The following is a 17,184-nucleotide window of genomic DNA, read 5'->3' as shown; positions in this document are numbered from 1 at the left end:
AAGAAGGAACAACCCCAGGTGAGGAATCTCGGTGGATGTGAGTAGTGGGTGTTCCTGTAGCATAGAGGGTCTCTAGCTAGCGAGAATTGGCTGAAACCCCAGGGACCTGATCTGGCCGAGAGGAAGAAAGAGGCAAGGGATAGGGAATATTGAAACAACCATAATCCGTAATCGAAAAAGTGGACGTCTTTGAGAAGGTGAAAGAGACGATATTGGAAAACTATCTTAGTGAAATAAAACATCACGAGAAGTAATGATATTACGTCTGGAGAAATCATACACACGGAATCCTTTTTGACCGTGAGGATATCCAACGAACATACTCGGAGAGGCACGAGGATCTAATTTAGTTTTGACCATCGGATGACCAATATGTTTTTTGAACCTATGTGATTTCAAGTTTATTATAATATGTTTTTGAACCATTGTGGGCATTTCTTTTGAGATGATCAATAACATATTCACCTAACACCACCCCTTGATGGTGGTCCGTGAATATAAAACCGTAGCGAATATTAAAATGAAGATAGATGCATGTGTTGTGATAAATATTCTTATCGGCAACTATTTGGACCATTGGCGACACTTTTGGTACATCTAAATTAGTTTGCCTTTATATTGTGATTCAATTTGTTTACACTTAGAGTACACCAACAAATTCTTGAAACAAAATTACGAGGAAGAAAGAATCATACCAACTGGAACAATCAAACATGTTGAATTTCACGATTGAAACACAAGCAAGCACAAATGTTTACACCTCATTGGCATCCATCACCTTGAAGGACAGTACATAAAACGGTAAATGGCGAAATCCCAAATCAAATTTTTTTGGAGTTTGACTTGCAAAAGTATTTATAACAATCAATTTATTTCCGGTTTATAAGTAGTAGTTTAGTAGTTTAACTCATTGTTTAATTTTTTTCACTGGTTAAACGACAAATACTATGTTTACGAATTGATGTCGTAATCTAGGTCAAGTCTTAGGTTAGCCATTATTCTAGCGTAAGTCATGCCGCCCATGGGGATACTAAGGCACGTTTAACCCGATTGGCCATTTGACAAACATAACTCTACCTCTAAAGATATCCATCCATCTGACATTTGATACATTTTAAAGGTCTTATCTCCATTGCCGCTCCCGTCGACACAATGTAGGCTACATCGACACGTCCGTTTTGCAGTACGAGCAAAATCCTTTGCATAACAATTAGAGTAAAATTATCTTCTTTTAAGAGGACGGAGGAGTGGAAACGACATATATTAAGATTTTTCGGAACCCTTCTTTCTGTAGTAGTGGGAGATTTTGAAGATTTTGAAGGAACTCTTAAATATCAAAACGGTACGTTGTTTTGGGTGAGTTTGGATACTTGGTTGAGTTAACCAACATGTAGGGACTTTGTCAAGTCCATATATACACAAAAAAAAAACAAAAAAAAAAAAAAAAATAGTACGTTGAAATCCGAAGTGGAAAGTTGGTTTTGTCGAACTACATTATTCGGGGCAAAATCTGGTAGTCTACTTCGTATTTTGCCCGTGTTCTCCTGTGAGAGCAACATTTTTCTTTGAATAAGATTACGATTATTTCCCTAATTGGCCCCCTAAATGATGACCAATTTTCAATGTGGCCTCTTTGTTTTTCTGTCCAAATTTATCCTTTCCTGTGTCAGTCGTTGTATTAGCTCTTTATTGTCAGTTGCTTAGGAATTGTCACTTCTATTGATTGCTAATATTTCCGAATCTTGTTTTCCAATCCCGTTTTCACTACAAAAAATGACCTGTTAGGGACGGCTCAAAATCGTCCCCAAAGATCTAAAACAATCCCTGTTAAGTATTAGGGACGGTTTAGTGTGTGTCATAGCTACTGGCGTCACAGATATTATCAGGGACGAATTAAGGGACGGTTTTCGTACGTCACAGCTATTTACTGTGACAGTTTGTATCCGTCCCCATTAGTCATTAGGGACAACAAGTTTTCTCAGCTACCTCTTTCACTAATCGTATTTAGGGATAGAACTTAACGGTCCCTATAAGTAATCTAAGACATTTCTAGGGACGACATACAAACCGTCGCTAATACATTTTTAAATTTGAAGATTGATTTTGCATTTTTTTTATTGATCCAGACAAATGCCTATTGATATACTCTGCCAGGTAGAAACAAATATATTTATATTTCATTTATTTCATACAACTCCAAAAACAATATAAAATGTGTATTTTACTAAAATGAAACTCAATGAGACATCAACAATGTTTGAACTACAAAAAGTAACTACACAATTACTTAGCAAACTATACATAGCTATATACCAAAAACTAGATCCTTAGTCGTTTCCGCTTAAAATCTGCATAGCCTAATGACATTCTCTTCGTATAGCAGCTTCATACACGCACTGAAACAAAACAACACATAATAATAAAAATTAATGAATGATATATACATGAACATTTGCTTAACATATTAATACATTCAACATCAAAGTAAAATAAAGAGTTTCGGAGTTTCAAAGAAGTATAATAGAACCTAACATGCAATAACCTAACTAGTACAAGTATATAATACAAAGAATTCAAACCACAATAAATCGAAATCGAGAAAATTACTATCAAGTCTAATTCAACAAAAAATCGATACATTGTAAGGAAGAATGTGTGATATATGATATCAAACATTAACTAAATTAACTAACTAAAAATAATAAAGTATACAAAATAATATGAGGGTTTGGTGAATAAGGAAAAAAAAGTATAACAAAAGAAAAAAAAAACGAAAAATATGTCATCCTTATCATTCTAGCTCTAAGTTCAAATGCTTCTTCATGAGTGGTCAGTGTTCAAATGAGGTATTAGTTTACCAGGTCTATAATAGTATAATTGTATTACCTAGTAAATAGGATTTGTTAATGGGTCCGTGGGTATATAGACCAAAATAATATTCAAAAAAGGTTTATGATCCAATCTTCCCAAAACATGGATATTTAGTCCTTTTACATTATGGACATAATAACCCATTCTTTATGAGAAAACTACCGTCCATGTCCCTCCTACAAAAATCACGGGATTTTTAATTTTCCAGGGTGAATTTGGAATGTTTCTAATGTGGGCGTGATTTAGGGGATTTAAAGCAACTAACGTAAAATCCGAAATTGATTTTTCTCTATCTTCTAACCGTTTTGGAAAGCAAATCTATTTCCAAATCAATTCAAAACAAAAATCGTAACCAAATCAATTTTCTCTCTCTTTACAGATTTGGAAACCAAATCAATTTTCTCTCTCTTACTATGTAAATTTTTTTCGATTCAAATCAATTTTCTCTCACTTAACTTTCAGATTTGGAAATAGTATATTTTCTAGGATCAATTTAGCGTGATTTCGGGGTTAATATACAAAACATATATATCACTTTCTCTCACTTAACTTTCAGTTTTGGAAATAGTACATTTTTCTGGGAACATTAAAGCAACATATGTTTTCGTTTTTACTCATACATGAATACACATAGAATACAAATTATGAAACGAATACGTAAATTATGTATTATTTATGACGAGGAAACCATCATCTGTCAAGTTTACAACATAATTTATCAAATGTATGTGGGTCTTGTTCAATAAATTACACATAATTTCTTTTACATTACACATAATTTTTTTTACATTACACATCCTTTACATTCTGTTACAAAAAAAAAATACAAAATCTTCTTTGGTTCAAAAATGGTGCCCATCCATGTACTCTCCATTAGTTTCGTTGACTCACTTTGATTTGATGGTTCTCTTTGAAATTTCATCTGGTATATCAAATCTACACACATAAATACACATACATTAAAGAAAAAAAAATCATATATTGTATTATAAACTACATGTACAATTTCGTAAATTATATATAATGTTTGTCAAATTTTGACAATATTTGAAGGTTTTAAGTAGTTTGGTAAACTTATCAAGGCTACTGTTTTGAGTGAAAAGTACACGTAATAATAAATAAATAATACACAATTTATGTGCACTTATACGTAAATTATATACATAATGGTAAGAACATGAAGATATACGTAAATTATATATACTTTATTGCAAAGTACACGAGATTTGATAGTAAAGCGAAGTATTTCTACTAATGAAATGAGTATTGTTTTGGTGTTAAAGCACGGGTAATGTTCTATAAATTACCCATAATTTACTATAAATTGTGGTAATTTACGATAAAGTACATGTACTGTAAATTCTGTTATGAGTAACCGTACGAAAGAACAAATGTTTCATAAATCCGTACGGATTGAAAACCAGATCTGAAGAAAAAAAAATGAGAATATCATTAAGCTTAAACTACAAATCTAAAGATATCTGCTATGATGATTGATTGCAATAATGTCAAACTCGAGTTGAAGGATTAAACATCAAGATCAAAAACATAAATGAAATTTTAAGAGAGAGAAGAAAATAAACATCAAACATTCGATTGATGATTGATAATCTGATCTCACGAAATATCAGAAACAACAGAAGATTAAATATAGATCTAAAGAAATATGATATTATCACTGGATGCAAACATAACATACTAACTATGAAGGAATCATTGAATAAGGAATAAACATAAAGATCTTAAACAGTTATGAAAATTTTAGGATTTTAGTTATGAATCATTGAATAAGGAATAAACATAAAGATCTTAAACAATTATGAAAATTTTAGAGAGAGAAAATAAACATCATACATTTGAAGCTAATGAATTAGTAAACAGATCTTATAGATATATATCATAAATCTGATACGTTTTATAATAGAGCGAAATAATTAGGGTTTTAGTTATAAGAAGAAATATTAGATATTAACAATGGTGTTTATAAAGATTTCGAAAATATTAAACCTGATAAATGATGAATTTTGACAGCAATATAATGTAGAAGAAGAAGATTTTCTGAGTTTAATGGAGGTTTGTTAACTAAATCGGTTTTAGAGAGATCAAATAAAGAGTTTCCGTTACTGAAAATAATGAGGATATCCTTACTTTGAATAGAAACATGATTGGAGATAAATATGGGAGATAATAATGAAGATATCCTTACCTTGAATAGAAACATGATTGTAGAGAAATATGGGAGATAAATATGGAAGAAGATATGCATAGATTTCGAAGATAAATCAGTTATAAAATATGGAAAGGTTAGATTAGGGATTATGAAATAATATTTATTCTAGAGATTTGTGTTTTCTCTCTAGATGAGACCAAATGGACTAGATATCCATTTATATTATTTTTTTGGTTTGAAAACCCTTTATAGGATTAGAGAGGATTATATCTACTATTAGAACCCGTTTTTTAGACTATAAACCCAAAAATTCTTTGTTAATTCCACCTTCAGAGGTTCAAACTACGAAATTACCTGATTTTCTTGCAAGCTTTTCACAAAACTTCTGACTCAACGTCTCTTATGCTGCTTCTTTCAGTATGATTTAGCATATGTTCGACCTGAGACGATATTCAAATTACCTGAATCAAGCATATGAAATAATTTGAAATACTATACCTCGGGCAAAAGAAGTCGGACTAAGACGATATTCAGGTTTAGACATGTTAAATTCAGATTTAGACATGTATCTTCGGAAAACCCTAAAAGTAACCATGAGCTACAAAATGTTACACAAATGAAAGATGAGAAAACATCATACTGAATTGTACGCAGAAAATGACCATGGTGAATCCAATTATGTTACAGCAATACCATACATCAAATAAAGTTGCAGAGTTCAAAATCTAATGAAGCCAGGAATCAAAATCTTATGGGCGTCATCTAGAAAACTTGGAGGCTTCGATTTCCAGACTTTTATGACATACTGAGATGTCCTCCTTAGTGGAGGCTACAAATTATAATTTATGTAGTGAAGGGGTAAAATAAAGCTCTCGTGCCTAAGTGATGTTACGCGTTAGGTCTCATAGTCTCACATCTCCGTAACAATTTTGCCTACTGGCCTAGCTACTTTCATTTTCCTCTCTAAATAGGAGCATCAGGTTCATACAATGGATAATTCAGCGGTGAAACAAAATTAAGTACCAAAATTTAATAGCTTGGAAATGAGTAGCTAGACTCCCACCAACCAGCTGCTGCCCAACCACCTGTACTCTGTCAATACGTCTAAGAGAAATATTTCCCTTCGCAGAACGAACAAACAAGTAGTCAGTTGTTGCCAACTTCTGGGAAAATACGGGTACTCTATACATGTTTGTCTCAAGACACGATTGGCTGCAACCAGGTCTTATGTCACCAAGGAAAGGAGATCTGTCCGCAGGATAAGAGCAATAATGGTGCCTAAACTCTCACTTCCATTGCGAAGCGTAGAGGCAGTTTGGTCACTAGGTGCTGACTTTTGGTAGTAAGTGCAGAGTCTTGCAACCATCCCCACAAGCAAGCACAAATGTTTACACCTCATTGGCATCCATCACCTTGAAGGACAGTACATAAAACGGTAAATGGCGAAATCCCAAATCAAATTTTTTTGGAGTTCGACTTGCAAAAGTATTTATAGCAATCAATTTATTTCCGGTTTATAAGTAGTAGTTTAGTAGTTTAACTCATTGTTTAATTTTTTTCACTGGTCAAACGAGATATACTATGTTTACGAAATGATGTCATAATCTAGGTCAAGTCATAGGTTAGCCGTTGTTCTAGCGTAAGTCATGCCGCCCATGGGGATACTAAGGCACGTTTAACCCGATTGGCCATTTGACAAACATAACTCTACCCCTTACACTTTTTATCTACACGGGAAATAATGAATAGTACGTTGAAATCCGAAGTGGAAAGTTGGTTTCGTCGAACTACATTATTCGAGGCAAAAGTTTGTAGCATTAGTACATCTAAATTAGTTTGCCTTTATATTGTGTTGAGATAAGTATTCTTATTGGCAACAGTTTGTAGCATTAGTACATCTAAATTAGTTTGCCTTTATATTGTGATTCAATTTATTTACACTTGGCATACACCAAGAAATTCTTTAATCAAAATTATCAGGAAGAAAGAATCAGAAAAACTGGAACAATCAAACATGTTGAATTTCACGATTGAAACACAAATTCATCAAATGGGTAATCTAGTTTATTCAGTACCTTAATATCAAAAAAATTCCAATATTTTGGGGATTAATCACAATCATCATTACTTGAAAAACAAAAACAGAGTAACAAGAAAATAAACCCAACCACCACTTCAGATACAGATTTCATTAATGGAGGTATCCTCTGTTTCTTCATCTTCTTCTGATTTGAGATCAATCAACCCAATCAATATTGATCAATACCCAGACATTTCTTCTTCCACTTCTTCTGCAATTGATCAAAAGGCATGATTAAACAATAACAAATCTTGTTCAATTGACAATTGATCAAAAGGCATGATTATAAAATTTGTACCTAAATTCATATCGATGAATAAACAATTTGTTCAATATCGCTTCATACCCAATCAGTAATCTTCTTATCTTTCTTCTGCAATTGATCAAAAGACATGATTAAACTTTAAAAAATCTTGTTCACTTAAACTGTTAAACGAAATGAATTGCAATTTGAACTAGAATGTACTCAAAGAAGTAATCTTTTATAGAATTCGTACCTAAGTTGGTAGATGAATATTTGGGATTGGCCAAGAATGTAGGATTATACAAAATTATTCTTGGACCTGTTGAACCGAGAGCAATAAGGGTACCGAAAGTGGAAGTGCCTCTTACTGTTACCAATGTTGTAATAACAATAATAACATCATCACCAATAATGGGGCCACCCCCGACTGTTATTTCGACAGTGACGCCATCACCGGTGAAGACTGTAGTTTCACCCATGTTTCTGGTGATGATATTGTTAATGGGGGTGGTGGGAGCACCATTACTGGTGGTGGGGGCACCGGTGGAGGAACCAGCATCAATGGGGGAACAGTTTATTGTGTATTGAGGATTAATCAATTGAATTCTTGGACCTGGAAGATTGATGATTGCATTGAAACTGGAGTTGCCAGTCACTGATACTAAACCGCTAGTTACATTAATGTCTCTGTCGACGACTGATACACGAACAGTTTGAGTGACATTCTCATCATTGATAATAAAGGTGGCCTGCACGGTGGCGTTGTTGTTGGTGGTGGTGGGGCTGTTATTGGTGGTGGTGGGGCTATTATTGGAAGTGGTGGTGGGGCTGTTATTGGAAGTGGTGGTGGGGCTGTTATTGGAAGTGGCGGTGGGGCTGTTATTGGAAGTGGAGGTGGGGCTGTTATTGGAAGTGGGGGTGGTGGTAACATTATTGGTGGAGGTGGTGGAGGTAGAGGTGGAGGTACAGGTGGTGGGTCTTTCAATTCTTTGGTTTTCCATCTTTTCTTTTCCTTCTTGATTTCTGATTTTGCTAATTGAGAAGGGAAATTGATGATAAAACCTCAGCTTATATAAAGAACAACTGAGAAGGGAAGTGAGGAAGAAAACAGAATTTAGGGTTAGTTATTTGGAAGTTGGAAAATTTGTAACAGACTTTCTCAAATCAAGAATATAGGGTTAGTTATTTGGAAGTTGAGAAATTTGTAACAGACTTTCTCAAATCAAGAATGTCACTGAAACTGTTTATAACAACTAGAAGGGAAGTGAGGAAGAAAACAGAATTTAGGGTTAGTTATTTGGAAGTTGAGAAACAGAATTTAGGATTAGTTATTGGAAGTTGAGAAATAGAATTTAGGATTAGTTATTGGAAGTTGAGAAACAGAATTTAGGATTAGTTATTGGAAGTTGAGAAATAGAATTTAGGATTAGTTATTTGGAAGTTGGGAAATTTGTAACAAACTTTCTCAAATCAAGAATGTCACAAAAACTGTTTATAACCACTAGAAGGGAAGTCTTCTACTACCACAAATTAGTTAAGACTTAAAACTTAGACCACAATATAAGAAATTGTCTGTACTTAAATTTTTTTATGGTCTTCATGCTCTACATATCCCATGTCAAAGTCTTTGGTTAATTTTTGTCTTCTTGATGCTATTAGCTGCTAGGTAGTTGGTCTCGCTCTCGGTCCGGCAGGTAATATATAGTAGTATACACTATACAAATAAGATTTGAAGTTTCCAAACAAAAAGTCCAAATGATTAGAAGTTGTTGTCTCAGTCTCGGACTCGGTCTCTCTCGGCCGAGATAGCCGAGAAACTCGGTCAAACCCTAACTCGGGGTGTCGACCGAGTCTCCTCTCGGAGAGGACCGAGTCCGAGACCCGAGATTCTCGGCCGAGACCAACTACATAGATTAGCTTTGGATGTCTTTTCATCTTTATGATATTCATTTGTGTGCTTTCCTTTTCAACCATATGATATTCATTTGGTGGTGGTGTTAGTAACTCAAAAATGACAGTTAGTTAGAGACTTAGAGGCAGTTGAGATTCTTGAAATCTGATTCAAACCAAAATTAGGTTTTACAAATTCCCCTTCCCTTCCCTTCCTTCCTTCTATAAAAGATAACAACAATTTTCTACTTCAATCCTCCATTTTCTCTTGCTCAATACAAAATCAAGAAGTGAGAGAGAAGAAAGAAAGAATCAAAAAGAGAGAAGGAAATGGAGAACAACAACCAGGTTCCAAATCCCACTACCACCACAAGGTCCACCAGTACCACCGCCTCCATCACCACCAACAATGGCGGCCTTCTCCTTAGATGCCCGGCAACCACCACCACCACTAATGTTAACAACCTCAAGATAGTTAACACTATAACTACCAATGGACCGACAACAACCTTCACTGTTACTGCAACACAGGAAACCACCCCAACTGCCGCCACCGCTGCCTCAACTGCCTCCACCGCTGCCCCAACTGCCACCACCGCTGCCCCAGCTGCCTCTACCACTGCCCCAACTGCCACCACCGCTGCCCCAACTGCCTCCACAGCTGCCACCACCAATGGAGTTGATTCTGATCTCCCAATTCCTCAAGAAGCTGTACAAATTTGTCGTAACAAATTAGGGAAGAAGCTATCCTCCGGAATTGAAGAAGTAATTGGTCGTCAACAGAGGAACCCATCACCTGCTTACTTCCATGAAATGATTTCCGGCTTGGGTTCTCCTCTAACACCCCCACCACCACCACCAACACCACCATTCGCACCACAACCAAAATCACCATTTGCACCGCCACCAAAATCACCATTTACACCACGACCAAAATCACCATTTGCACCAAGACCAACATCACCATTCGCACCACGACCAAAATCACCATTTGCACCACGACCAAAATCACCATTTGCACCACGACCAACATCACCATTCGCACCACGACCAAACTCACCATTCGCACCACGACCAAAATCACCATTTGCACCAAGACCAACATCACCATTCGCACCACGATCAAAATCACCATTTGCACCACAACCAACATCACCATTTGCACCACGACCAAAATCACCATTTGCACCACGACCAACATCACCATTCGCACCACGACCAAAATCACCATTTGCACCACGACCAACATCACCATTTGCACCACGACCAAAATCACCATTTTCACCACCACCAACACCACCATTTTCACCACGACCAAAATCACCATTCGCACCACGACCAAAATCACCATTCGCACCACGACCAAAATCACCATTCGCACCACGACCAAAATCACCATTTGCACCACGACCAACATCACCATTTGCACCACGACCAAAATCACCATTTTCACCACCACCAACACCACCATTTTCACCACGACCAAAATCACCATTCGCACCACGACCAAAATCACCATTTGCACCACGACCAAAATCACCATTCGTACCACAACCAAAATCACCATTCGCACCGCCACCAAAATCACCATTTACACCACGACCAAAATCACCATTCGCACCACGACCAAAATCACCATTTGCACCAAGACCAAAATCACCATTCGCACCACGACCAAAATCACCATTTGCACCACGACCAACATCACCATTCGCACCACGACCAAAATCACCATTTGCACCACGACCAACATCACCATTTGCACCACGACCAACATCACCATTTGCACCACGACCAAAATCACCATTTGCACCACGACCAACATCACCATTCGCACCACGACCAAAATCACCATTTGCACCACGACCAAAATCACCATTTGCACCACGACCAACATCACCATTCGCACCACGACCAAAATCACCATTTGCACCACGACCAACATCACCATTTGCACCACGACCAAAATCACCATTTGCACCACCACCAACACCACCATTTTCACCACGACCAAAATCACCATTCGCACCACGACCAAAATCACCATTTGCACCACGACCAAAATCACCATTCGCACCACGACCAAAATCACCATTTGCACCAATAGCAACACCACCACCAAAATCACCATCTTCACTACCACTACCATTTCCACCGACGATCTTGCCCAGTTCTAATTTCGACGACGAAAACAATCTTGATTCTGCTAATGAGTAAATACCCACATCATCAGTATCTAACCCTGGTGGAACAATGCCTAATTCTGAAACCACTAATGATCATATTCACAAGGTAACAAAAAAGAAGGAAACATTAAATCTTTATCATTGTTAATTAACATTGTCTAACGGGAATCTTTAATTTTCTTGTTCTTGGGTCAATTGCAGAAGTTGAAGACTGATGATGAGCATATAAGTAAGACTGATTCTGGGCAAAATTGAGTTCTTAGCAAGAAATAATTGAAGAAGAAGAAGCAGAGGGTACCCTAATTGAGTTCTGTCAGTCTCTCTGTCTTTCTTTTAGTAGTTTTAGGGGGTTGGGTTTGATTGTTTTTCTTGTTTCTTTCAGTCATGATGTTTCTTGTTCTAGGGCATTCCCAATCTTGAAATGTAAGGGGTAGCTAATGAAATAATGAAATTGGATTTACAAGTTCCTCAATTCATCATCTTCTTAATTGAAATGTCAAATTATAACTAGTCGTCCTTTCTACGATAATAACACGATTGCACCACCAACGGCTAGCACTGCACCACCAACAGCTAGAACTGCACCACCAACGGCTAGCACGACAATGCCCAATGGCTAGCACTGCACCACCAACGGCTAGAAAGACAATGCCCAACGGCTAGCACTGCACCACCAACGGCTAGTACTGCACCACCAATGGCTAGCATAACGATGCCCAACCGTAAGCATGTGTAGTCTCCTTAAACTACAATGTTGCTTGTTATTCAACTAAAGGGGTCGATAAGATTCAAAGTAACGAGTCTTTGCACTTTAGCTTTGTTTTCTAACAGCTCTACATGGAAATTTCAAGGAACTAGCCACGTAGCCGCCCACCCATGTTACTTGTAAACTTACTAAGTTTCTAGCTACCCACCACCACCACCGTTTAGCCACCACAGAAAAGGTACTGGGGTTATTCCATATTCATTATTGTCTGAGAAAACTAGCTTGTAGCTTTTTTTGTTAGTGAAAGAAGCCTTTCGGCCTTTTGACCATTTCTCTAATTCAAAAAATGACTAGTCAAATAATTCAATATAAAATTTTAGTTTTTTCTGTTCAGATGAAGAATTCCATTATCCAAATGGGTAGCTTTTGGTTTCTGATCGTCACCATTACCAACCAATTTTGTAACTTCACCACCATTGCACGAGAACCAGAATCATTTCCTACTTCTTATGTTTATCACATATGTTTAGTAGGTAATAAAATTGATAAAAGTTCATCTCGGACCAACACCCATCACCTTCTCAGTTCTGTATCCTCATATCACATCAAAATGGACATAGGTAAAGGATACTACTACTACTATAATAACACCATAGGCCAGGACTCTGATGTCGTTTACGGATCCGTATAGTTTAGAGGCAATATAACAAACAAAATATGCAGGGTTTGTGTTGAGACAGCCGCCGTTAAAGATATAACACAAAGGTGTCCAACCTCTACTCGGGCATGCATGTGGTATAATGATTGTATGATATGATTCTCAAACCAAACTAAGGAAGCTGATTTTACTCAGACATCCAGAAGGTATATGTTCTAGCGCAGTTCACATTCGATATATATTTTTCCAAAATGTTGTTACGGGAGCATAGGTGGCAGAGTTATTCATCCGAGTTGTTACTCTAGATATGAGATATTTCCTTTCTTTCATGATAAAATGATTGCACCACCGACGACCAGCACTACACCACCCAGCAGTAAAGGTTAAATTCTTGAAACAAATTATCAGGAAATCCAAATTAATCAAATAGGTAATCCAATTTATTGTGAATTGTGGTGGTGTTCATGTTACATTAATTCTTAGGGTTAGCTCTCTACTTCCAATCAATCAAAGTTAGCTTTAAACTATAATTTTTGTTTACTCTCTTTATTATGATGTTCTCTGTAACCCAAAAAACCCTAATACCCTATGAGACATGATATATTACATATGTAAGAGTAACAAAATTGATCATATGAAAATAAACTTATGTTTGTACTAGGAAAGAAAAGCTTACGACTTGAACCTAATATACGAATACGATTTATAAAAAGAAAAGAAAAAGCGATTTACGATTCAACAACTCTACTTACCTGTATGACCGATCGCCCCTTCCAGTGTTAGCCCCTCAATGAAACTGGGTGAGATCGCGGCATCATTTCTCCCAAGTGTCATCATCTCCCCTAGATTTTGAAACCTAATACCAAAACAATCAAATTAGTCAGGTTTACAAATCAAGTCATAATATAAGAAATTCGAGAATTATTTCTTTACGAGAGATGAAGGGTTTACCTATTAGATTAACCAAATAAGAGTCATTAAGAATACAGATTACCTATTTGGTTAACCAATATGAGTACTGAAATTGGAATTGAATGTAATAAAAGAAGTAAATATTTATAGAATTGGTACCTAAATTGGTATATAAATTTTGGGTGTTGATTGAGAGAATAAAAAATACAAGAACATAAATCTTCCATCCTTAGAACCAACACCATTAAGGCATGAAGCAGTGGGCAACTGATGCTAAAGTACTAGTTAGAATTATGGTTAGAATTATGGTCATCGGAACAACCATAATTGTAACTAGTAGTTTAGTATCAGTAACCAACAACTTCACGTTCGACATTGACGCCATCACCGGTGAAGACTGCACGATCCATATTTATGGTGGTGGTATTGTTTTTGGCGGTGGTGTTGGATGGTATTGTTACATATTTATAGTAGTTACAATTATGGGGTGGGAGGGTGTTGTTATTGGCGGTGGTGTGGGATGATGTTGTTATTGGCGGTGGTGTGGGATGGTATTCTTATTGGGGGGGCTATTACAATAAAGGCTGTTCCTATAACGGATCACACATATCCGACTTAGACCAAGAAGAACAGATCAACCGACTAACCTAACTGATGCCATATACATTTCACGGTTCTGAATTAACGAGACCAGGTGGCGGTATTGATCGAGGGACATAAAGTTTGCTAAAGGCACCTATGTGTCTTAGACAGCAGCAACCGTGTTAGGCTTCAGGCGTCGAGAACCATCCGGGTAGCCATGGAGCTGGTAGCAGGTGGCCCGAACATGGCCATGAAGCCCATAATAATCACAAAGAGGGTGAGGTATTTTGGACCGATATCACTCTTGTCTGATCGTGAAGTTCGATCCGATCGAGGTTGACGAACATAACCTTGATTGCCGACGGCAAGTGAAGACGATTCCGGATTAATCGATGTGTCAAGCATAATGTTTTGTTGTATTTCTTCTTGCTTGACGAGACTATGAATTTTGAGAATGGACGGGAAAGGGTCCATTATCAATATTTGACTCCGGATGGCGGAGAATCGGTCATGAAGACCTTGGAGGAATTTCATGGATCTCTCTTGATTAAAGCGATCAATGAATGTCTTTCCATGATTGCATATGAAAGGTTCGATAACCAATACAAACTGTAACTCATCTTGTAAAGATTTCAAGTGAATGAAGTAAGTAGAGACGTCAAACGATTCTTGTTTGAGAGAAGATATGGGTCGCTTAAGTTGAAACACTTTAGGAGCATTTGTTTGATGAAACCGATCATATAAATTGCGCCAAATATCGGCGGCATTGTCATCATACAGAATAGATGATCGAATACTTGGATTAGGTGGAGAATTAGGAGTATAGTCTCCAGAATCGACTTCTGTAGTAGTCATGATAAAATAAATTGATATTAAAAAAAATTGAATTGGCTCTTATACCTTGTGAAGAGGGAAATACCTCTTTGAATAATAATAATAGCTTGAACACAGAGAGAGGAGACAAGGAAGAGAGAGAGATGTGTGAGAAGATTTCTCTATGTATTTTATTCATTGATTTACATAGGTATTTATAGGTTTACAAGGGATTTACATATAGAAGTAATTTAGGAATATTGGAAAACTTCCCTATTCATGAATACTACAATAATTAACAACTTTACATAATAGCAAAACCGCCTAGGGTAAGTCTTGCTCCCGAAGATTGTCTCTTGGTCGGTGCTATATTCTAACAATGGAGTTGCGCCGGAAGTGGTATGGAAGTGGTGAAGTGTTGGTGATGGTGGTGGAATGGTGGCATAGGTGGTGGGGTGATGGTCAGAGGTGGTGGAGTGATTGTGGTGAAGTGATTGTGGTAGCAGAGGTGGTGGGGTGGTTGTGATGGTGGTGGATGTTTATTGATGGGAAAATGACTATTTGAGTTCAAAAAATTATCAAAATAACCAAAAAAACCATAATTTTTTTCAATTAACTAAAAGTTGTCACAATATTATTGGTAATGATACATAAGGTTTGAAATAATATTGGTAATTAAGAATCAGGTCATTTTTTATTTTTTCCCTTCCAAAAATATCCTTGTCCACTAAAACTCACTTTCTCTCCCACAAAACCCAAAATTTTTGGGGGTTTCCTTCTCTTCTTCTTCCCTTCGATTGAACTTCCTAACACCTGAATATTCATCTTCGTACTCTTCTCACCATCGCCATACTCATTCTCAGACAATCTATCTTCCTCTAATCATCGCTTATTAATCATCTAAGGTCAGTCTATAATGGCGAAAGAAGCATCTGTTGAAGTAGATATAACTGTTGGGACTTCTGTTGTTGATATGTACATGAAAACTAGCAATGTTGAAGATGGAAGGAAAGTGTTCGATGAAACGCCTGAGAGAAATGTAGTTACTTGGACTACTTTGCTAGCTGGGTATACTCGGAATGGGTTGGTTGATATCTCTTTAGAACTCTTTCTGATATGTACATGAAAACTAGCAATGTTGAAGATGGAAGGAAAGTGTTCGATGAAATGTCTGAGAGAAATGTAGTTACTTGGACTATTTTGCTAGCTTGGTATACTCGGAATGGGATGGTTGATCTCTCTTTAGAACTCTTTCTTGAAATGCAGAAGGAAGGAATTAAACCCAACAGTTCACTTGCTAGGGTTTTTGCCGCATCCGCAGCAAGTGGTACCATTGAGAAAGGAATTCAAGTTGATAGTCAAGTTATTAAACTTGGGTTCGGATCGACAACATTTGTAGTCAATTTTATGATTAATATGTATTCAAAGTAGGGTCTAGTTAAAAATGCTAAACTGATTTTTCAGGCCACGGAGGAGAAAGATGCAATTTCATGGAATGGTACCATTGCAGGTTTGGTATTAAATCAATTTGATAAGAAAGCATTAACTATTTTATCATATGAGAATAGCGTATATTTTACCCAGTTAATTTTTGCTACCGTCATTAAACTATGTGCTTATCTTAAGGAATTGAGTTTCGCCAAACAACTACACTGTTGGGTTTTAAAGAACGGATTCGAATTTGATACTAATATTAGAACAGATCTTACGTTTGCATAACGGATTCGAATTTGATACTAATATTAGAACATATCTTGTGCAGAGAAATAGATGATTCTTTTAGCCTATTTTCGAATATGTCTGGATCACGGAATGTGGTTTCATGGACAACCATGATTTCCGGGTACTTACAGAATGATGGAACTGAGAAGGCAGCTAATCTTTTTCGGTAGATGAGTACAGAAGTGTCAGACCAAATGATTTCACATATTCTACAATTCTTAAGCTTGATCAGTTATTTCGTCGAGTCAGATCCATGTCCAGGCCCTTAAAACAAATTACGAGAAGTCGCCTTCAGTTGGAACTGCATTATTAGATGCTTATGTTAAGTTAGGAAATGTTCATAATGCTAT

At 36.7% G+C, this 17,184-nt stretch overlaps 1 protein-coding gene across 1 annotated transcript; it reads right to left on the bottom strand.

Annotated features, from left to right (window-relative positions):
* Positions 1–14,488: 14,488 nt before the first annotated feature.
* LOC147560446 (uncharacterized) lies at positions 14,489–15,154 on the bottom strand. Its single transcript, XM_086659288.1, has one exon. The coding sequence runs from the start codon at positions 15,152–15,154 to the stop codon at positions 14,489–14,491; it is 666 nt and encodes a 221-aa protein (XP_086515414.1).
* Positions 15,155–17,184: the final 2,030 nt, after the last annotated feature.

The sequence above is a fragment of the Eschscholzia californica genome, unplaced genomic scaffold (assembly GCF_041429995.1).
Source record: "Eschscholzia californica isolate CP2 unplaced genomic scaffold, dmEscCali1.0.p SCAF_2, whole genome shotgun sequence".
Classification (NCBI taxonomy): domain Eukaryota; kingdom Viridiplantae; phylum Streptophyta; class Magnoliopsida; order Ranunculales; family Papaveraceae; genus Eschscholzia; species Eschscholzia californica.
This window is presented reverse-complemented; position numbering and strand designations above follow the sequence as displayed.